Here is a 24,296-nt window from a genome sequence, read left to right on the forward strand (position 1 = left end):
CTCAAAGGGTCTGCCCGAAAAAATGCTCAAGTTTCCCATTGACTTCCATTGTACTCGTTACTCCAGTTGAGCGGGTCTGAGCGTCTGACCTGCTCGATTCGAGTAACAAGCACTTGAGCATTTTAGTGCTCGCTCATCACTAGTCTGCATCTCAAGCCAAGCAGGGGCGTTCCATGCTGTGGATCTTCACAGGTAATCTACGGGAGCTGGAACATTTTTTGCTTATCTACTGGATAGCACCTCCGTGTTCGATAGTGGTCATCCAACTGTCAGCACAACGTAGGGGCCACAGCAGACGCTTCCATTGCTTATACATGCACAGTGTATCTGAATGGGAGGTTTATTTCTGCTGCATTTCAGGTTCAGAACGCGTCACCATATTTCATCAGTACCTCTTCCTCCGTGCGTCACAAACTGCACAAGGAATGACACTACAGATTTATTCTGAGCTAGATGGACGAGGATGACTGATGTTCAGAGACAGGACGAATACGGGAGTAAAACCCTACCTTTCTGCTTAATGACCTCATGTCCATCAATCACTGTCTTCCTGTAAATGTACATTGGTGGCGCTTTGTAGTGATTTATACCTGTTTAGACGGTTAATTTTTGTTTGCAGACAATTCTTTTGACAAAATATTTGTCCTTTGTGAAATAGCTATTTCTTTTTGTAAATCGGCTGACATAAATTTGACTGGAAGATACTGTATATGAAAAATGGTGATTCGGCAGCATATTAAAAGGATTATTTCTCCTATAAAGGAGCAAACTACAGATATAATCTTCATAAAAGCTTACACAACTTTATAAATACTTTGCATTGCTCCCTTGTGCTAATGCTGAATGACATTGTTTTTTACATCATTCATGTTTAAAAGGGTTGTCCGCCACTAGACAGCCACTTCTTAAGGGGGGTGTCTGGTCACAAAATATTGATGACCTATCCATCGGGATCGGTGGACACCCGATATAATTTGAGCGGCATTGCAAAGCACAGATCCATTTAGTGTGACAGTGTGAGGCGACTGCTGTCGAGTACTGCAGGACAGCTACTGCTCTTTTTTTAATAGGGGCCGTTATACATTTAATTTAATGTTGTTTTCAGCTCTGTTCAAAGTCTTTTACATTTGGCAGCCACTGGAGCAAAAAAACATTTGATGGCAAGGGTCGCCAGGTGTCAGATATGTTATGACCGGACAACCCCTTTAACTGCTTAAAGGACTATTCTAAAGTTATTAAATTGCTTTAATTAGACAGCATGAAAATAACCAAGTTTGCAATTAAATTGTTCTATATCATGTCATTCTTTTGCAATGGCCGCTTTTATCTTACATAGTGTACAGCTTGTTTCTATAGGCCGGCCACTAGAGCCTGCCCTAATGTGTGCAGTAGTTAAATTTCAGGAGAGGAGTTAACTCCTAATATCCCAGTCACCCCTCTCCAGTCCATTGATTTTTATACAGTCTATACAGCAGGTAACTGTTCACCTCCCTCCCCTCCCTCTCAAGCTGCTCCTATCATGTTTTGTGTAATCACAATCTTCTAGCACCCAGCATCATGGCTCTCACTTTCCTGAGCCGTGTGCTTTTTTAAGTACACTATTATCTCCTACATGCAAATACAGTTATAGCAGAACAAATCACTAACAGCTGAATGTGTTACAGCAGAATTTGTGCTGAGCTTTATAATTCTACTAATACTACAGCTCTTCTACTCAAAAGAGCTGTCACTCAAGGAGGAGAGCCCACCCTACTAGAAACCAGGAAGCAAGGAAACTTCAGAATTATGAACTGCTGAATAGACGACTTGAGAATAACCTTTCAGTTGCTCAACACAACATAAAAAAAAGAACAAATATTTTCCTCCCGGACTTTTACATTTTCAGCTCTGCAATTCCCCTCAGTCAGCTCACATTATGTCATATGAGCACTGCAATCTATCAGTGGTGGCTAAATTGGCTGTAGCCTTCATATTTCCATCAGATAGAACTGTGAACACTGCAGACAATCAGCGGAAGCTGATTCACTCCAGTGGTTAGATTACATAACAATGTCACGAGTGCCGACATCGCAGGAGCAGCGCTGGTCCAGGATAGAAGTATGTTTTTTTTTTTTTTTTTTTAATGTTATGTGTTGCTCTGAAAAATTTAAAATGATGACTGTGGTATCTACCTTGTCTTGTGAAGCCTGTGTAATGGTGAAATAACTCTGCTGGGTGGGAGGAAGTTTCACATTGCTATTCATGCCCCTAAACTTCCTAATGGCTTATAGTTGAGAGGGAACTTTTCCTTTGTCTCTGACCCTATTTAAAGTGCCTGCATATGTTAATAACCCAGAAGTCCTGAGTACACCATACAAGGCTGTGCTATATTAATTTCCTGACCGCTTCTAAAACAAATCAAATTATTTTGGGTTTCAAAACGCATAGAAGAGAGTGGATTTCGCTCACACTTTGTAATATATCTTTATCAGAGAAATCTGCTTCTTTCTCTTTCTGGACTGATCTTTCATTTTCAAAATTCTCAGTTCATGGGTACAATTTATATTCTGTGAAGACAGAATATAACATTACTGAGATAGAAGATGGCAGTTACTACTGATAAGATCCTATATAGACATGAGTGGGTAGGAGGCTGGAGGATCTCAGCCTCTAGCTCCTCCTCCTCCTGTCTGCACAGAATCTTATCAGCACCAACTGCCATCTCCTATCTCAGTAATGGGTAAGTCTGCCTTCACTGAATAAAAAATTTTACCTGTGAATTAAGAATTTTGATAATGACTAGTGTTGAGCGAGCACTAAAATGCTCAGGTGCTCGAAGCTCGGGCCGAGCTCGCCGTGATACTCAGGTGCTCAACCCGAGCAACGAGCCCAATGTTAGTCTATGGGAGACTCGAGCATTTTTGCGGCGGCACCCCCGGCAGTCTTTTAAAAGCCTAACAAGTGCCCAAAACGATAGTGACAGTGCTTAAATTACATGGGGACAGCATGGGGATCGCCCCAGGAAGCATTTCTGACCCCCAGGTCACTGCTGTCAACAACGTGGTCAGAGGTATTAAGCCACTTTTACAGGCTCACAATAAAACGTTCAAAAACTGAACTGAAACTGTTTTCCTGTGAAATATGTTAAGGAATTTCTTTTCCAGGGTAAAGACTTGTGTATAAGGTAAAATAAATAACCAAAAACAAAAATACTCCTCCACACCTTGAGCCATGTTCACAAGTAGCATTTTTTATGCGTTTTTGCACTTTTGTATTGCTTTCAACCGTGACAAATGCATTCACCGTGAAATGTCATTTTAACATTTTACAACCTTATCTGGCCATGTGCTGTGTGACACATCCATACAGTGCTGAAAAGACATGGGAACAGCATAGGGAAGACCCCTGGAAGCATCTCTGACACCCAGGTCACTGCCTAAAAGTGTGCCCATCATAAGTGATCCTTGCCGCATCAGAAGATGCAGACTTGCAACTACCCCCGTGCAAGTTCTAGTCCCAGGGCAGTGTTCAATTGTACCTCCCCCATTCCTTGCAATGCAAGCGCAAATATGCAGCCAACCAACCACCCACCAGAGAACCAGACTCCTCCGGTGGGCCCTGGCTTCTCCATCAGGGGAGTTGAGAGTGCAAGGTGAGGAGCATGATGATGATGATAGAAGTTAGCATCTGCTTTGTTTTCTTGGAATGCAAGCGCATGTATGTAGTAGCTGCTAGGCCTGAGGTGGTCAGCGTTTTGACGCATATCCTACCTCATCCGAGGATTGCTGGATGTTTTCCTGCTACTATCCTAGTTCTATGACTCCCGTTAAAACAAAGCTTCAGGTGATGAATGATGGATGAGGTGGTGGCAAAGGAGAAAGAGCAGGAGGAACAGGGACCATTCACATCAATATCAGGCCAGTCAACCACACATGTCTTGTAGGATATGTTTCTGTACCAAAAGGAGCGGTTCGGCTACACAGTTATAGGGCATACAGTGAGTGCAATGCCTACCAAAAATTTTCGAGGCACTCCAATGCCCCTTGGAAGTGACATGGAGGTCAGAGGGCCTTCACTAAACCATTTTTTCCATTTATAGCAACTGGGTCTCCTGGGCACTGTTGGTCTAAGCAGTGAATGGAAGGCTTTCCAAAAATTATGAGGAACTGCAATGCCAGTTGAAACAGACGTGGATTACAGCGTACTAAAAACCTTCTACCCATTATTGGGGAGTGGGTCTCCCTTAGTGTTCGCCTATGCATTGAAAAGCAAAAGCTGACTAAAATTAGGAGGAAATGTAATGCCCGTTGGAAGAGTCGTGGAGGTCCCAGTAGCTTAACAAGACTGTTTTAATGCTCCTTGGAAGAGACGTGGAGGTCGCAGTAGCTTAACAAGACTGTTTTAATGCCCCTTGGAAGAGACGTGGAGGTCGCAGTAGCTTAACAAGACTGTTTTAATGCCCCTTGGAAGAGACGTGGAGGTCGCAGTAGCTTAACAAGACGGTTTTAATGCCCCTTACAAGAGCCATACAGTACAGCATCTTAAAAATATTATTCCCATTATTGGGGAGTGCGTCTCCCACACTCTTTGCTTATGCCTTCCAAGCAAAAGCTGACAAAAATCAGGATGGAGGAACTTTCAATAATGGCAACACGGACCACGGTCACCCTGGTGGTATAGTGGTGGTGGAGGCTGAGGATAAGGAGAAGAACATAAAACAGCCGAAATGAGGAAGCGTATACCCATGTGTGGGTGTGAAGCGGTGCTTGTGAATCCACCTCCCGAAATAACACAGTGGATTTGACTTTATATTACTCTGCTGTCGTTTGGTGGTGATGAGAAGTCTGGCCCAATCCAGCCCTTGTTCATTTTGATAACTGTCACCTTGTCAGCATTGTCAGTTGACAGGCGAGTGCGCTTATCAGTTATAATTCCCCCAGCGGCACTAAAAACACGCTCCGATAACATGCTAGCGGCAGGGCAGGCCAGGACCTCCAAGGCATACAGAGCGACTTCATTCCAAGTGTCCAGCTTGGATACCCAATAATTAAAAGGCACAGAGGAATCACGGCGAATGCTGGTACGGTCGGCAAGGTACTCCCTCACCATCTTTTGAAACTTTCCACTCCTTGTGAGACTACCCCGCGCCTCAGGGTCTGTCCGAAGGGAGAGTCTGAGAAAACTGTCCCAGAACGTTGACAGTGTTCCCCTGCCTCAGCTGGATTGGAGTTGCGTCTCGCTCGCATGTACTCCTTGGTTGGGCAACGAACTGTGACCTCTGCCGCTAGCGTGTTCAGATGGGAATTTTTTTAACAGTTCTGCAGCAAGGGCCTTCTGGTACTGCCCCATTTTTGTAGACCTCTCCACCTCAGGAATAAGAGAGTGAAAGTTCTCCTTGTAGCTGAGGTCTAAAAGTGTCACCAACCAGTAATGACTGTCACCCAACATTTTGACAACGCGAGGGTCACGGTTAAGGCAGTGTAACATAAAGTCAGCCATGCGTGCCAGACTGGTAACGGGCAAGACTTCCGTGTCCTCACCAAGATGACGACTGACCATGCTCTCCTCCTCCCCCCTGTCCTCAGGCCACCCACGCTGAACCGACTGTATGACAGTTGTACAGGTACTACCATTTACAGCGCATGATACAAGCTCCTGTTCTTCCTCCTCCTCCTCCTCCTCCCCCTCATTGTCCCCCAATGCACGTTGGGATGAGATGAGGCTGGGCTGTGTGTAATCGACCGCTACGGCTTCTTGATCCATCTCATCATACTCTGGCTGCAATGCCTCCTCTTTAATTCTCTGCAGAGAGCATTGCAAAAGACAGACAAGTGGAATGCTGACGCTAATGATGGCGACATCGCCACTCGCCATCTTGGTGGACTCCTCAAAGTTTGTCAAGATGGTACATGTCTGACATCCAGGTCCACTCCTGAGGTCTTATGTGTGGAGTCTGACCTGAATATCGACGGCCTTGTTGCAGCTGGTACTCCACAACTGCTCTCTTCTGCTCACAAATCCTTTGCAACATGCGGAGGGTAGAGTTCCAACGTGTGGGGACATCACACACCAGTCGGTATGACGGAAGCTGCAAACGCTGCTGCAACACAGCAAGGGCGGCGGAAGCTGTAGATGACTTGCGAAAATGAGGTGACAGGCGGCGTACTTTGACGAGCAGATCTGGCAACTCAGGGTACGATTTAAGAAACCGCTGAACCACGAGGTTAAGCACATAAGCCAGGCATGGTACGTGTGTGATCTCGCCTCGCCTCAGAGCCGCCACCAGATTACGGCCATTGTCACACACGACCATGCCTGGATGTAGGTTCAGCGGTCTCAGCCACAGATGTGCCTGCTCTTTCACAGCTGTCCACAACTTATAAGCAGTGTGAGGTTTCTCACCTAAGCTTATGAGTTTCAGCACAGCCTGTTGCCGCTTGGCGGAGGCAGTACTGCAGTGCTTCCAGCTTGTAACTGATGTGGTGATATCTGAGATGGAGGCTGAACATGAGAAGGAGGAGGAGGATGATGCGCAGGAACTGTACACTGTGGGGGCTTAGTGTCACCAACAAAGAGAGTGATGGGGTGCTACGCCAGATGACCTGGCCTCCACAGTCACCAAACCTGAACACAATCGAGATGGTTTGGGGTGAGCTGGACCGCAGAGTGAAGGCAAAAGGGCCAACAAGTGCTAAGCATCTCTGGGAACTCCTTCAAGATTGTTGGAAGACCATTTCCGGTGACTACCTCTTGAAGCTCATCAAGAGAATGCCAAGAGTGTGCTAAGCAGTCATCAAAGCAAAAGGTGGCTACTTTGAAGAACCTAGAATATAAGACATATTTTCAGTTGTTTCACACTTTTTTGTTAAGTATATAATTCCACATGTGTTAATTCATAGTTTTGATGCCTTCAGTGTGAATGTACAATTTTCATAGTCATGAAAATACAGAAAAATCTTTAAATGAGAAGGTGTGCCCAAACTTTTGGTCTGTACTGTATTTGCGGCTGAACAGTGAGCGACACACTCAAACTTTTTTTTTTTTTTTTAGGTAAAAATGGCCCAAAGGTGGATAATACAGAGATTTGACCCGTGGAACTGCAATACCACAGTTCTATTTCTCGGGCCTACACCAGACTATTTTCAACAGATATATTTGTGTCTGAACAATCAGTGAGACACTATTACTGTTTTTCATTACGGCAAAAAATGGCAAAAGCAGGATAATACTGAAATTTCACCTGTGGAACGGCAAAACCACAGTTCTATTTCTCGGGCCTACACCAGACTATTTTCAACAGATATATTTGTGTCTGAACAATCAGTGAGACACTATTACTGTTTTTCTTTAAAAAAAAAAATACCAAAAGCTGCATAATAGAGATTTTTTACTGTGGGACGGCAAAACCACAGTTATAATTTACTGGGGTATACCAGACTTTTTTAAATATATATATTTGCGGCTGAACAGTGAGCGACACACTCAAACTTTTTTTTTTTTTTAGGTACAAATGGCCCAGAAGTGGATAATACAGAGGTTTGAACCGTGGAACTGCAAAACCACACTTCTGTTTCTCTGGCCTACACTATTTTAAACAGATATATTTGTGTCTGAACTGTCACAGACACACTTTTTTTTTGGGGGGGGGGAGGGGACACCAAAAGGTTAATAAGACGGGTATTTGTACAGTGTGAAGGAGGGAAAAAAAAAAAGGATTTAGATGAAAAAAAAAGGATTTTTCCTGGCCCCCCAGGACCTGGAGCTAAGTCGAGAAATTTCAGCAACAGGAGCAGCACAGGACTGTAATGCAGCGTTTGCTGGTATAACCACTGCGTCTCCTATACAGCCTGCCTGCCTGATATTTGGGATGGATATTAGTCCTGAGAAGGACTGTTTGTTTGATCTGGCAGCCGTTACAGACCCTACACTAACTATTTCGCAGTATAAATCTCTCCCTAGCTCAGCAGCGCTTTCCCTACGCTAGTTGATCCGGAGCAACTGTGTCCAAGATGGCGGTGTCCGGTTTTAAATACTCGAGGTGACGCTGTGCGGCCAGCCAATCAATGTAATGCCCACAACCAACATGGCTGCGGCATTACAGTGACTGGCTGGCAATCCCTGCATGTTCATTGGCTCTGTAAAGAGCGCCAAACATGCAGGGCGGAGACCCGAGCTCCCGCCCGAGTAACCCGGCAATGCTCGGTGCTCACCGAACATCCCGAGTAGCGTGATGCTCGGGCGAGTACCGAGCAGTGTCGAGCATGCTCGCTCAACACTAATAATGACTGATCAGTACTGGCAGAGAAAGAAGCAGATTTCTCTGATCTTTCTCTGATATTAAAAAGTGTGAGCGAAATCCACTCTCTTCTATACATTTTGAACCCCAAATTAATTTGATTTGTTTTACAAGCGCTCGGGAAATTAATGTAGCACAACCTTGTATGGTGTTTTCAGGGCTTCTGGTTTATTAGCGTATGCAGGCACTTTAAATAGTTTTTTTTGTGTTGTTCCAATACACGCAAAGGAAATAAACGTGTATAACAAAACGTGTAATTTCAATCATTTTCTGGGAGAAATATTTAATTTTCTAGAACAATTTCAAGGGTGCCAACACTTTCGGCCATGACTGTACTTGTTTTGCACCTTATGCTATATTTCTATGTATTATGTCATACTTATGTTCACTAAACCTTGTTTGCACCATCTTCACATGTATAGCGCCCTGGAATTACGGGCACTTCAAAATAAATAATGCATCAGGTTGGCTATTCTGTCGAATAGGCAAGAGATTGCGGAGAGCCACTGGGTCTATGGAAAGTGTGATTTCCCGGTGAGCGTCCTTTTGTGTCACAAAATCCAAATCCTAGAATTAAAAAGTGATGGAGGGCAGACAGAATGGTAAATGCACCGCCATCTCCTTGCAGATTTCTTAGAGAATCCGTGCAGCATTGGATGTAAAAGCGACAGGCGGTGTATATTTGGGAATTGCTCTTTAGGCCATACCTTATTTGTGTGGAAAACCAGTATTTGGCATATATTACATTTCTCCCATGATCTTTGTGTTTTATTGGAATATGGGACAAACTGTCGGATGCTTCATATTTGTTGTAAATACTCATTTTTTTAATTTGATTTTTTTTTGTTATCACCAGGAATCGCAGTCAGAGGGAATGCTGGGAATAAATCATCTTCACGAACTAAACGGTAGGTGTAGATATCAGGAGTCTATTACTGGGGTTTGTCGGCTTTTCCAGCCTCAAGTAAATCCCTGGATTGTGACTATGAACTCTTATCACCATCAAAGAGGATAAGTGATTTCTTATTGTAATATGGGGGTAGATGTGGAAGGGGCATTTACACACTTCATAGAAGCAGAATTGTGGATGACGCAGACCGGCACAATGTCAATAAATTCTGCAAGGAAATCCGCAGCATTTTTGGCAATCCAGATTTCATAGCAGATTTTCTGCTTTCAAAATTCTTCAGCAGATCCCCTCTGTGGGAAGCATACCCTTAGGATTTTTTTCTATGCACTAAATAAATCAGAATATGAGCAGATAAACATCGGATCACTCTCTTCAACTAAAGGGCTTGCCCTAGATTGGGGCTGTCACTATTCGGCAGTCTGTAGTTACTTAGTGACTTCAGACTTTGGTCCCAAGCCTGGACATCCATTTTAATCAGGCCAATTGTAATTATAATATATACACAGTGCATTGTGAAAGTATTTGGCCCCCTTGAACTTTTCTGCCTTTTGCTTAATTTCTGGATTCAAACATAAAGATATAAAATTCTAATTTTTTGGGGAAGAATCAACAACAAGTGGGACACAATCGTGAAGTGGAACGAAATTTATTGTATATTTTAAACTTTTTTAACAAATGAAAAACTGAAAGTGGGGCGTGCAATATTATTCGGCCCCCTTGAGTTAATACTTTGTAGCGCCACCTTTTGCTGCGATTACAGCTGCAAGTCGCTTGGGGTATGTCTCTATCAGTTTTGCACATCGAGAGGCTGAAATTCTTGCCCATTCTTCCTTGCAAAACAGCTCAAGCTCATTGAGGTTGGATGGAGGGCGTTTGTGAACAGCAGTTTTCAGCTTTTTCCACAGATTCTCGATTGGATTCAGGTCTCGACTTTGACTTGGCCATTCTAACACCTGGACACGTTTATTTTTTAACCATTCCATTGTAGATTTTGCTTTATGTTTGGGATCATTGTCTAGTTGGAAGATAAATATCCGTCCCAGTCTCAGGTCTTTTGCAGACTCCAACAGGTTTTCTTCCAGAATGGTCCTGTATTTGGCTTCGTCCATCTTCCCATCAATTTTAACCATCTTCCCTGTCCCTGCTGAGATGCTGCCACCACTGTGTTTGACAGTGGGGATCGTGTTTTGAGGGTGATGATCTGTGTTGCTTTTACGCCAAACATATCGTTTTGCATTGTGGCCAAAAAGTTAGATTTTGGTTTATCTGACCAGAGCACCTTATTCCACATGTTTGGTGTGTCTCCCAGGTGGCTTGTGGCAAACTTCAAACAAGACTTTTTATGGATATCTTTGAGAAATGGCTTTCTTCTTGCCACTCTGCCATAAAGGCCAGATTTGTGCAGTGTACGACTGATTGTTGTCCTATGGACAGACTCTCCCACCTCCGCTGTAGATCTCTGCAGTTCATCCAGAGTGATCATGGGCCTTTTGGCTGCATCTCTGATCAGTCTTCTCCTTGTTCGAGATGAAAGTTTAGCGGGACGGTCGAGTCTTGATAGATCTGCAGTGGTCTGATACTCCTTCCATTTCAATATGATCACTTGCACAGTGCTCCTTCAGATGTTTAAAACTTGGGAAATCTTTTTGTATCCAAATCCGGCTTTAAACTTCGCCACAACAGTATCTCAGACCTGCCTGGTGTGTTCCTTGGTCTTCATGATGCTCTCTGCACTTGAAACAGAACCCTGAGACTATCACAGAGCAGGTGCATTTATACGGAGACTTGATTACACACAGGTGGATTCTATTTATCATTACCAGTCATTTAGGACAACATTGGATCATTCAGAGATCCTCACTGAACTTCTGGAGTGAGTTTGCTGCTCTGAAAGTAAAGGGGCCGAATAATATTGCACGCCCCACTTTTCAGTATTGAATTTGTTAAAAAAGTTTAAAATATCCAATAAATTTTGTTCCACTTCACGGTTGTGTCCAAATTGTTGCTGATTCTTCCCAAATAATTAGAATTTTATATCTTTATGTTTGAAGGCAGAAAAGTTCAAGGAGGCCAAATACTTTCACAATGCACTGTATGTGTGTGTGTGTATATACTTATATATATATGTATATACACACTGCTCAAAAAAATAAGGGGAACACTTAAACAACAGAATATAACTCCAAGTAAATCAAACTTCTGTGAAATCAAACTGTCAACTTAGGAAGCAACACTGATTGACAATCAATTTCACATGCTGTTGTGCAAATGGAATAGACAATAGATGGAAATTATTGGCAATTATCAAGACACACTCAATAAAGGAGTGGTTCTGCACTTGGGGACCACAGACCACATATCCGTACCAATTCTTTCTGGCTGATGTTTTGGTCACTTTTGAATGTTGGTTGTGCTTTCACACTCATGGTAGCATGAGACGGACTCTACAACCCACAGAAGTTGCTCAGGTAGTGCAGCTCGTCCACGATGGCACATCAATGCGAGCTGTGGCAAGAAGGTTTGCTGTGTCTGTCAGCGTAGTGTCCAGAGGCTGGAGGCGCTACCAGGAGAAGTGGAGGGGGCCGTAGGAGGGCAACAACCCAGCAGCAGGACCGCTACCTCCGCCTTTGTGCAAGGAGGAACAGGAGGAGCACTGCCAGAGCCCTGCAAAATGACCTCCAGCAGGCCACAAATGTGCATGTGTCTGCACAAACTGTTAGAAACCGACTCCATTAGGGTGGAATGAGGGCCCGACGTCCACAGATGGGGGTTGTGCTCACAGCCCAACACTATGCAGGACGCTTGGCATTTGCCACAGATCACCAGGATTGGCAAAGTCTCCACTGGCGCCCTGTCCTCTTCACAGATGAAAGCAGGTTCACACTGAGCAGATGTGACAGAGTCTGGAGACGCCGTGGAGAGCGATCTGGTGCCTTCAACATCCTTCAGCATGACCGGTTTGGCAGTGGGTCAGTAATGGTGTGGGCTGGCATTTCTTTGGAGGGCCGCACAGCCTTCTATGTGCTCAACAGAGGTAGCCTGACTGCCATTAGGTACCGAGATGAGATCCTCAGACCCCTTGTGAGACCATATGCTGGTGCGGTTGGCCCTGGGTTCCTCCTAATGCAGGACAATGCCAGACCTCATGTGGATGGAGTGTGTCGGTAGTTCCTGCTAGATGAAGGCATTGAAGCTATGGACTGGCCCGCCCGTTCCCCAGACCTGAGTCCGATTGAGCACATCTGGGACATCATGTCTCGCTCCATCCACCAATGTCACCACAGACTGTCCAGGAGTTGGCGGATGCTTTAGTCCAGAGGTCCCCAACCGCCGGTCCGCGGACCAGGACCGGGCCGTTGGGGTTTTTCAGCCGGTCCGCGGGGAGAGGGGGCCCCTCCAGCCTCCAGCAGGGCCGCCATCAGGGCATGACTGCCCTGACTCCAGTATGGGGCCCGGCCGGTAGGAGCCCCCTCGGAGCCCCCCTCTTGTGCGTCTCTCTCCTCATGGGGCCCCCGGCCCCATGCTAAGCGCCGGGTCCGGGACATCTTAGCGCTGCTGCGGCAGCACCTTCATGATTCCCCTGACTTCCGGTCATGTGACGGCGCCGTCACATGGCCGGAAGTCAGGAGAACCTGGTGTCAGCGATTTGGACGAGCGCCAGGATTCTGCAGGGATCGCATGGGGGTAAGTATAACAAGTTTTATTTTTTTTAAATACAATTAACTAGGAGTGGGGGGAATGGGAGATGCACATGGGGGGAGGGGAGAGATGAGAGATGCACATGGGGGAGGGGAGAGATGAGAGATGCACATGGGTGGGAGGGGAGAGATGAGAGATGCACATGGGGGAGGGGAGAGATGAGAGATGCACATGGGGGAGGGGAGAGATGAGAGATCCACATGGGGGGGAGGGGAGAGATGAGAGATGCACATGGGGGGAGGGGAGAGATGAGAGATGCACATGGGGGGAGGGGAGAGATGAGAGATGCACATGGGAGGGAGGGGAGAGATGAGAGATGCACATGGGAGGGAGGGGAGAGATGAGAGATGCACGGGGGGGATGAGAGATGCACGGGGGGGATGAGAGATGCACGGGGGGGATGAGAGATGCACGGAGGGGATGAGAGATGCACGGGGGGTGGATGAGAGATGCACGGAGGGGGATGAGAGATGCACGGGGGTGAGCTGCACATGGGGGGGTGAGAGATGCACATGGGGGGGGGTTATGTTTACATAACTTTGTTGCCTTATGAAGGGCGGGGGGGGGCCCCAAAAATTTCTTGCACAGGGGCCCACTACAGTCTGTGTCCGCCCCTGGGATGAAGTAAATGCAGCTGAACAGCAGCTGTCAGGACAGCTGCCCTGTCCTGCTGCAGGGCGTGATGGGGCCTCAGTGATGCGGCTCCTGGCACAGCACATTATGTGGGGCTCCTGGCATAGCTCCTGGCGGGGACCTGGTCTACACTATATGATAAGTATGCACTAAACTCCAAATCCCTCCATTACCCCGCCCCCATATGACCAAAGCCCCGCCCACCCCACCCCCTCCTTGCTGGGCCATGGAAAAATGATCTTGCTTCAAGCCGGTCCCTGGTGCAAAAAAGGTTGGGGACCACTGCTTTAGTCCAGGTCTGGGAGGAGATCCCACAGGAGACCATCCGCAACCTCATCAGGAGCATGCCCAGGCGTTGTAGGGAGGTCATACAGGCACGTGGAGGCCACACACAATACTGAGCCTCATTTTGACTTGTTTTAAGGACATTACATCAAAGTTGGATCGACCTGTAGTGTGTTTTTCCACTTTTATTTTGAGGGTGACTCCAAATCCAGGCTTCCATTGGTTAATAAATTTCATTTCCATTGATGATTTTTGTGTGATGTTGTTGTCAGCACATTCAGCTTTGTACAGAACAAAGTATTCAATGAGAATATTTCATTCATTCAGATCTAGGATGTGTTATTTGAGTGTTCCCTTTATTTTTTTGAGCAGTGTATATACATACATACATACATATATACATACATACATACATATATACATACATACATACATACATACATACATACATACATAGTTGGCCATTTATATGGATAAACCTAAATTAAATGGGAATGGTTGGTGATATCAACTTCCTGTTTGTGGCACATTAGTATATGGGAGGGGGAAAACTTTTCCAGATGGGTGGTGACCATGGCGGTGTGTGCTTGGTTTTATCGCAACTTTATTCTATCATTAGTTATTTACAAGTTTATGACCACTTATAAAATGTGTTCAAAGTGCTGCCCACTGTGTTGGATTGTCAATGCAACCCTCTTCTCCCACTCTTGACACACTGATAGCAACACCGCAGAAGAAATGCTAGCACAGGCTTCCAGTATCCGTTGCTCCCATATTTCTAATGTGACACAAAGAGGAAGTTGATATCACCAACCATTCCCATTTAATTTACGTGTATAAATGGCCCACCCTGTATGCATGTGTATATATATGAAACAGAAATATATATTGCAAAATTTACATATGAAAAAAATAACAAAAGTTCATACAGAAAAGAAATTTGTGCATGTCATGATTATGCAGAAAACTAAACAGATCAAAAAAGTAAAATATACATCAGAATATATACATATACATGTAATTAAACTTAAATAAAGATTTTAAGAAAAAAATATACGCCGTGTAAGTGAAGAAAGTGAGGTCTAATTGTAGAGAGAAGTATTGCTAAGGGATTGCATAAGGACACAAACCATTTTGGAGCGGGTCATAAAAAAGAGTTGACTTGGGGCTCATTCACACGTCAGTTTTTCATATATTACGAGTGCGATCTGTTTTTTTGGGTACGTCTGTGTTCTGTCAGTTTTTCACTGACTGATAGGAGAAATTTTTTTTTATTTCCCTTATCGGTAAAAAAAACGAATGAAACTCAGACCAAACTGTGATGAAACTGTCTGTTTTCCTCGTACGTTAAGAAAACTGACGTCTGAATTAGGACTTAGTCCAGTTGTACAATGTCTAGAACAGGGGTCTCAAACACCCGGCCCGCGGGCCGCATGCACCCCCTCCGGCTGCTTCATGCGGCCCGCAGGCACAGACCCCGTAACGATCGCGGCTCTCTCCAGCAGCCGCCGACATCAGCGCTGTAGTGCAGTGTATTGCCGCGCATAGACCGGCTCTCTGCACACAGCAATACCAGTGCCAGCCGCCAGCCTATCAGAGACTAGCAGCTGACATCCGCATCCCAGCACAGCAGCGTATGACGTCACTGCCATGCGCAGACAGGTGAGAATCTTTTTTTTTTTTTCTCTGTCATGTGAAATACACCACGGGGGGCACTGAGCGCAGTATTGGGGTGGACAGGGACCCTGTGCGCAGTATGGGGGGGGGAGGCGACCCTGAGCGCAGTATGGGGGTGGCGGGGACCCTGTGCGCAGTATTGGGGGGGGGGGACCCTGTGCGCAGTATTGGGGGGGCGGGGACCCTGTGCGCGCAGTATTGGGGACTGGGACCGGGACCCTGTGCGCAGTATTTGGAACGGGGACCGGGACCCTGTGCGCAGTATTGGGAACGGGGACTGGGAACGGGGGGGGGGACTGGGACCCTGAGCGCAGTATGGGGGGGGGGGACGGGGACCCTGAGCGCAGTATTGGGGGGGACGGGGACCCTGTGCGCCGCATTGGGGGGGACGGGGACCCTGAGCGCCGTATTGGGGGGGGATGGGGACCCTGTGCGCCGTATTGGGGGGGACACCCTGTGCGCAGTATTGGGGGGGTACGACACCCTGTGCGCAGTATTGGGGGGGGGGGGACACCCTGTGCGCAGTATTGGGGGGGGGGGGGGGGACACCCTGTGCGCAGTATTGGGGGGGGGACGACACCCTGTGCGCAGTATTGGGGGGGGGGGACATGTCTGCAATATGGGGGACCTGGATGGGGGGACCATGTCTGCAAGATGAGGACCAGTTCAAAAGGTGTATAGAAAATAAAATGGTATCACTAAAAATGTCACTTTGTCATGCAAATAATGCGACCCCCCAAATTAAATGTTTTTCCGTGTGCGGCCCACATGCCCAGCTGAGTTTGAGATCCCTGGTCTATAAAGTCTTTCTATGAACAGTTTCTACAGCAATTGTTGTGGAAAGATGTCTTTATCTAGCTCAATGCTTGGTATGATATGTTTGATTGATTTCTGACCTTTTGCTTAATTTTTTTTCCCAACAGACCCGGAACAGCACAGCAGAAGCCCGCGTCTAAGAAAGCCAAGACAAACTGCTCCAGTCTGACAATTGATGCTTTTTTTAAATGACATTTTAAGATTCCTATTAAACAATTTGGTAGCACAACAATTACATTGTATAATTAATATTTTTTTAGATCTTTTTCAGAGTTAGAGCCATTTTCTACCCATAATGGCCTAGATTCCAGGTGCCGTTTTGTTAATAATATTGCTTTGTATCGGTTTAGATGAAGATTGTTTCAGGCATTTATATAACTGTACACATGCTTTACCTCACCAGAACTGTGACCAGACTATGAAATGATGGACACTTTAATTTTTTTTTTTTAATTAAAGTTACACACGGCCATCTTAATCCAGTCCTGAAAGCTTTATCCAAACCTTATATAATATATCTGAATTTTCTAAGTTATTTTATTGCGAAAGGTTTTGTGATTTTAATATTGTTTATTTAATAATTAAGTAATAGAAAATGTATATCTGAATAAGCAACACTTTGACCTTGTTTAGACTTCCCTGACAACAAGCAAATTACTTTCTAATGTTAGTCCGACCTGTGGTGGCCACCATTGACTTTGGACAAGCTCGAGCTCTATAACTGGTACATTACTTATCCAAGTGAAGAAAGGATGGGCTGAAGACATCTCAAATTTCCCAGAAATGGCTTAAAAAAATAATAATTTATGAATATGAAGATCACACTGCTGAAGTTTGCTTTCCAAGTGTTTCACTGATTTCCAAAATAAAGGACATGTTTCGAGAACTCAACACGACTTTGGTAGTGTTTAGAAACTTTTTTATTCTTTTTTTTTTTTTTTTTTAGAAAAAACTTGACTTGCGCAAAGGCCATTAATATCCATAGTATAGAGTTGAGCAAAATCATTTCTGCTACCCTAGTTTGGCGCCCAGTTTGGGCCTTGGTGGAGGCCTGAGCAAGGAAGTCTTCACTTATGCATTGGTCATCTTGGGCGCCTCCTGTGCTTACTAAGCCTTGTGCCGTCACTCAAGGCCTCATGTGAAGTCATGACGTCGCTGGGCCTAGTAAGTATAAGAGGTGTCGAGGATACCGGCATACAAGTAATGACTGCCTTGGTCCAGCTTCCATGGGGGACTGGACTGTGTGCCGGACCAGGGCAGCGCAAATCTTTTTGCTAAACTCTAAAAAGCAGTAGTCTCCAAATGTGTCGGTATTTGGAGTTGTAGCAAAGGGGCTGGAGAGCTCTATAAAGCCCTGCCATTGTGGAAACCCAGGGTGGAGAAATGTCGGCTTCTACGACTGATCATTTTGACTTTACGAGATCTGTCCAAATGGATTTTTCAATCGGCATCGTCATCAGGCTGAAGGCGACCACATAGCTCCATGTGAGTTGTTCATTGGACTGATTAAATTATGTGAATTTTATTTCTCAACTGATTTTCAAGTCTACATAAAACAATATCCTATATCGAAGCTTTGCAATTAATATATATTTTTTTAAATTAAGTTTATTTTTTAATTTATTCTAAATGCATGTATATTTTTGGAACATTGTTCTCCGATCCGTAAAAGTTTTCTTAGTACCGCATGAATCTGCAGACGGCTGAGAATAACTTGTAGAAAGGACACATGGCAGCATACCTATAAGAACAGTGCCATACCTGTCTATATATTGTCATTGAATGGAGCTGAGCTGCAATACCACACACAACCTGTGGACCGGTATGGCACTGTTTGTTTGTAAAAAAAAATTAAAGTAAAAAAAGCTTTTTTCCTTCTCTATCAATCTATATATTTTATAACAATAAAGGTTATACGCCTTTTGGAACTATATATTCTTTTCATCAGGGCAATGTACAAGGTACCCCTCTTATAACCAAATCTTTATTTGTGGTAATATTTTCACATACTTTTAATGTTGTGTATTTATTCTGTTTCTAAATTATGATATAAAACAAAAATGTGAGCTTAATATCTGTTTGTTTCAAGTTTTTTTGTTATTTTGATGAAAATAAACGTTGCCCAAAGAGGTCTTGATTTTGTCTTGCTACTATTCTCCTTTTAATAAAAAACAACTAAATTACTTTTAAATATTTTTTTGCACAGGCATATAATGTACACACCATGATCCGTACTATTTCAATCAATAATGGTATGTCGAATTATGTCTTACATGCAATCCAGCAGGTTATTTTGTTCCTAGAGAAAAGCTTCATATTGGAGGAGAAATAGTCAGCTCCTTATACTCTATAAGTGGAATTTATGAATGATAATGGCGTCATCAGGTTGGCTGGGTCTAAGCATTTTGTGGAACACTATGGGGCAATACTTCAGTTCTCTAATTAGTTGTAATTGAAAGGGTTAATGTCACTTGTTATTAAAGTTCTCTGGGAATAGAAAAAAAAAATAAGTAACTATAAAAAAAAAAAATGTCAAATGAATTCCTAATTAACTTTATTTTTCAAATCTCAGTTGTTTTGTCAAGGTAGGCAATCACTCTAGAACTAAAATAGGTGCTGCCTTGTTCCAATGACAGAAACCTGTCCTAGCATGTTAGAACAGGAGCCGGTGAGCATATGCAGTAGGACGTGCCGCTTCCTCATTAGCTAATATTGGAGATACCAGGAGTGCTGAGGTAAGAAGAGGCTGCTTGCACTGCTGTCCACCCTTGCTACAGTATATGATTTAATATTGGAGATACCAGTGGTGCTGAGGTAAGAAGAGGCTGCTCGCACTGCTGTCCACCCTAGCTATATGATCTATTACTGGAGATACCAGGAGTGCTGAGGTAAGAAGAAGTTGCGCACACTGCTGTCTACCCTGATGCTGGACATACCGGGGGTTCTGAGAAGGGGTGTAACATCCATAGTGGCAGACTACGAGGCTGCTATGGCGCCCATGATTTGGGAACCTGATGACGCACAGCACATACTCCCCGTAACCCACCACACTTGTCGTTACAATTTCAGCGCTATGCACATCGTCAGGAAGCGGAAACCTTTGCAGTGGATCAGGAAGTCAACAGATTTGGCACATTACAGTCATGATAACGTCACTACATTATGACTGGTGTGTGGAGTCCTCACACTTAGTTAAAAGAAAAATGTGGTTTGGTACCGTGTTAGCCAGTTGAAAGAAAAGATTGCTGTCAGTGGGAAAAACAAGATAATATTGCAGTTATGATACCTTTTAATGGCTAACAAAAATAAAATAAATGATGTTGTAAGGCAAGCTTTCGGGACAATTTAGGTCCCTTTCTCAGGCATGGTATGGTATAACATGATATAAGTTGTCCTGAAAGCTTGCCTTGTAACATCATTTATTTTATTTTATTTTTGCACAGACCTGAGAAGTGCACCAGGTAAAACGAGAGTAGCTAAGTAGTTATTTTTGTTTGTTTTTTCATGTCCACACTTTTGAGGTTTATCATACTGGGTGTGAGGTGCTATGGGGGCTATCATCCTGAGTGTGGGCTATTGAGGCCTTGATCCTGAGTGGGGGGTGGGCTGTAGGGGCTATCCCATTGAGTGGGAAGTTGTGGGGGTCCATCAAATTGACTAGAGGGGCTGTGGGAGCATAATACTGAGTGGGGGGTGGGCTATAGGGTCCATCATACTGAGTGAGGGACTGCCCTCCAAATAGTATATTGACCCCCTGCACATGTCTCCAAACAGTGTAATGGTCCCAATTAGTATAATGTCCTCCACACAGTTTAATGCCCCCCCCCTCCCCACAGTATAAAAGAAAACTAATTGCCTTACCTCGCTGCTCCACTCTGCAGTATGTGTGCTCTGAAGCTCCACATACGTACGATAAACTGAGACATCAGACCTCAGATGCACAGGGAGAATAATGGAGCAAGGAGCTGACAGCTGCCTGCTCCCTGTTCCATCATTGCTTTCAACGATCTACAGTACATCCATGGTGCAGATACAGTTAAAAGTGTAGTGTCAGCACCGGGCCCCCTCTTCCATGGGCCCCATAGCTGTCACGTGTTCTGCTATTAGCGGTATACCACACGGTATAGATTATCATCAGGTCTCCGCAGTTGCGATCCCCATTGCACATGCTCATGTACAAACATTCAAGGACAGGTTTCTATCAGTGTTTATGGGCAGTGGCCATTTTATTTTTATAGTGATCACCTCCCTAGACAAAACCATTGTGATTTTCTAATTAAATGCATTTAGGAATATATAATGACATTTCCTATAGTTATTAGATTTTTTTCTATTCCTGGAGAATCCCTTTAACTGACAGCAAACAGATATTTTGAAGATACAACACAGTTGCAATTACCCCGTCCCTGGCATCTGTTACTCCTTAATAGGAAACAGTTGCCGATTGCTCCTTGCATATTTTTTATGTCTGTTTCTTTGTTCTCAGTGTTGGGTAAAAAAAAAATAATTAAAATGTAATATATTATATGACGATGAACTAGCGAGACGTGACTTTCATTATCAGGAAACGCCGTGTCAGCAGGGGGACTATCAACATTCTGTATTGTGACAAATATTATGTTTGGAAACCGTAGAGCGTTCACTCCCCTATTTTACTGATCAAAGAAAGAATAACATCATGAGCCAAGTGGAGGGGCGAGGAGTTCCCAATTATTAATCATTTTTATATTAAATGAGGCTGCCGTTCTGATCCATGTAATATTCAGGAATTGTGACCCATCCCTTGAAAAAAATGTTATACAAATTGCAAATAAACAGTTATTGAAGTCCACATGTTGAAAGCAGGAAAAAGGGGCAAGCGGAAAGTTGGAAGAACAGTGGTCTGGCCGATCGTTCAAGCGGCCGTTGTATCGCCCAACTCTCCCATACACAGAAGCACTCACTGTGCCGAGTGCTCCTGTTTTGTGTCTAAGAGCTCATGCACACGACTGATTTTCTCGTACGAGTGCTATACTTGATTTTCACATACCTATGATATTCTATGGGGCAGTGCACATGTCTGATTTCGATCCGAGTGTTGGGATCAAAATCAGCAATGCAAGTCTAAAGTCTATGGGTCCATGAAAAAAATTGGACTGCATTCCGACGTCATCTGAGTGTGGTTTGATTTTCACAGACAGAATGGAGAAGTTGGAGAAACTTTTTTTTTTCCCCCTCACCCATGGCGACACACCTTGAGAGAGGGATCCGCCCCACCAAGGACAGGAAACCGTCTGAAATAAAAGGGCGGTACCTCTCGCTCGCTTCAGTTGGTTTCCTGTCCTTGATGGGAACCTGTCTGAAGAAAGGTGTCCATACTTACCTGGGCCTGTTCCGGTGTGGAAGAGCGGGCACCAACCTGTGCACCGGGTTCCAGAAGCGCCGTTCGCGGTTCCCTGGAGCCGTGTCCGAGCCTGCGCAGGCGGTGTGGAGAGCTCTGGCTCCCCGCAGACCGCTGCACTGTCATCTCCCTGTTGCAGGCTCCTGGTTGGCTGCACGCCGGGAGCGGCGTCTTCCGGGTGTGACGCGCCTGACGTCATGGCGCGGTGCACGCTAGGAGAGGCATGCCCGATGACGTTTGAGGGCGGCATCCGGATCCAACATGGCGGTGCCCTGTAAGCGCTTGCCGGCCGGCTTTTTTAAAACATCGGCCGGTGGGTGCCAGGAGGGGGGAGGACACAAGAACCGGAGGAGGTTCCAGATGTGCCCTATTTAAGGTGGGGGGTTGTCCTGGTCAAACGTTGCCTATACTCTTGTGGTGTAGCAGCTATGGCAGACCAGGACAGCCAGGAGCAGCAGCAGCTGACCCCTCCATCTCATCAACGCCAGCGGAAGAAGCAGTCGGACACCTCTCACACGGACGGCCGCTGCAGCAACCGCAGCAGGAGAAGTAAGGTGTCAGACGCTTCAGGGCCATCCAGAAGGGATTCATCTTATGTCCCGCCACAGCTTCCAAATCCGGTACCCTTTTGTGACTTCAGGGGTGAGTGATCTTCGTGAATGTCACTTAATAGTAATGGAAAGTTATTATGTGCTTCATTCCTTAGGAACCTAAGAAGAGTAGCACCAAACACAAGCACAGGGTTTGCACCTTATGCCAGGCCCCTCTTTCCATAGATTGGCAGAAACAGCTTTGTGCTAGCTGTATTAACCAAACCATAGCAGAGAGCACCCCTGATTTTGCTTCTAATTTGAGGTCCGTAATCCGTTCAGAGGTGCAAGATTCCCTGAAAGGGTTACTAAAGGGGAAAAAGAGAACCCATAAAGATATCTCCTCCGACTATGATTTATCCTCCCAGTCAGAGGATCTTTGCCTCACTGATTCAGCATCCTTCTCTTCATCAGACAGTGGTAGGCCCTGTTTCCCTATTGAGGATACTGACAAGTTGGTCAGAGCGGTCAGATCTACCATGGGGTTGAGGGAGGAAAAGGCAGCCAGGTCCCTGGAAGACATTATGTTCGCTGGCCTGGAGGAAAAAAAGAGGCGCTCCTTTCCAGTGAATTCTAAAATTCAGACCCTTATAGACCGGGAATGGAGGAAGCCGAAGAAATCAGGAGTGTTGCCCTCATCCTCTAAAAGGAGGTATCCCTTCGAGGATAGTGTCTCTGGGTCCTGGGATAAAATTCCTAAAGTTGACGGGTCTGTCGCCAGATCATCCAAAAGATCGACCCTACCCCTGGAAGATTCGGACAGTCTAAAGGATGCTCTGGATAAGAAGGCATATTCCTTCCTGCGTCACACCTGGGAAGCAGCGGCAGGGGGCCTGAAGCCAGCGGTAGCAGGCACTTGTGTCGCTAGGTCACTGATGGTGTGGCTTCAGCAATTAGGAGACCAGCTCAAGGATAAAAAGATATCCTGAGATAAAATCCTCTCCAATCTGCCTTTGCTACAAGCAGCATCTGCTTTTATGGCCGACTCCTCAGCGGATTCGGTTAAACTCGCTGCCAGGTCTGCAAATTTGTCTTATGCTGCCAGACGAGCCCTGTGGCTCAAGGGTTGCCCAGGAGACCTACAATCTATACATAAACTATGTTCCCTTCCTTGTGATGGTAAACTCTTGTTTGGCCAAAAGCTGGACGAGCTTTTGGAGAAGGCTGGCGACAGGAAGAGAGGTTTCCCAGGGTTCACGGGGGACACAAAAAGGTCCTATTTTCAGAGGAAGAGATTTAACTGGGGTCGCCCTCCGGGAGAAAGGAAAAGATGGGAGTCCAGATCTAAAAAGGACTCTGGTTACATGTTTGGAGGACAATCCTCCAGTACCAAAAAATCTCCCCAATGACGTGAGGCTAGAGGCCGGGGGAAGGCTTTCCCATTTTATCCCAGCTTGGGAAGCCATCACTTCAAATCCCGGGGTGTTGAGTATCATAAAGAACGGCCTAAAGATACGCTTCAGTCAGGTCCATCACCGAACCTTCATGTTCACCTTCAGGAGGAAGTCCAGGGAGGAGCAGATGGCCCTAGAATGGGAAGTGTTAGATTTAGTCAACAAGCAGGTCCTTCATGAAGTTCCAGATTCTCAGTGGGGATGGGGTTTTTATTCCCCCCTGTTCGTGATAAAAAAAAACAAATGGGTCCTTAAGGACCATTATCAACCTCAAAAGTCTAAATCAGCTGATAGAGAACCAGACTTTCAAGATGGAATCAGTGAACTCTGCAGTAAAACTCCTACACCACATTTGTTTCATGGCAGTTATCGACCTAAAAGATGCCTACTATCACGTCCCAATCCTTCCAGACTACCAGAAGTACCTAAGGGTAGCCCTGTTCATCCAAGGGGAATTGAGACATTTCCAATTTACTGCCCTACCTTTTGGACTCTCAATAGCAACGAGAGTGTTTACAAAGGTTATAGTGGAGGTGACAGCATTTCTCCAAATCAAAAACGTGGTGATTGTTCCCTACCTGGACGACTTTCTGATAATAGGGAAATCGGAGGACCACTGTTCCTCTCAACTTTTAGA

The 24,296-nt window shown here is 45.2% G+C and overlaps 1 protein-coding gene across 2 annotated transcripts in view; it reads left to right on the top strand.

Moving 5' to 3' along the window:
• POLK (DNA polymerase kappa) overlaps window positions 1-18,360 on the top strand; it is a 100,022-nt gene extending 81,662 nt beyond the window's left edge. Inside the window, exons 14-15 of one of the 2 annotated variants that reach the window (XM_073680036.1) lie at window positions 9,132-9,183; window positions 16,403-18,359. In XM_073680036.1, coding sequence (XP_073536137.1) covers window positions 9,132-9,183; window positions 16,403-16,487 — 137 coding nt within the window. In that variant the 3' untranslated portion in view covers window positions 16,488-18,359. Of the gene's footprint in view, window positions 1-9,131; window positions 9,184-16,402 lie in introns of both variants that reach the window. The other variant, XM_073680046.1, reaches the window with a different exon arrangement.
• The last annotated feature ends 5,936 nt before the right edge of the window (window positions 18,361-24,296 follow it).

The sequence above is a fragment of the Phyllobates terribilis genome, unplaced genomic scaffold, assembly GCF_046119375.1.
Source record: "Phyllobates terribilis strain yellow unplaced genomic scaffold, ASM4611937v1 Scaffold_1__5_contigs__length_1240528914, whole genome shotgun sequence".
NCBI classification, from domain to species: domain Eukaryota; kingdom Metazoa; phylum Chordata; class Amphibia; order Anura; family Dendrobatidae; genus Phyllobates; species Phyllobates terribilis.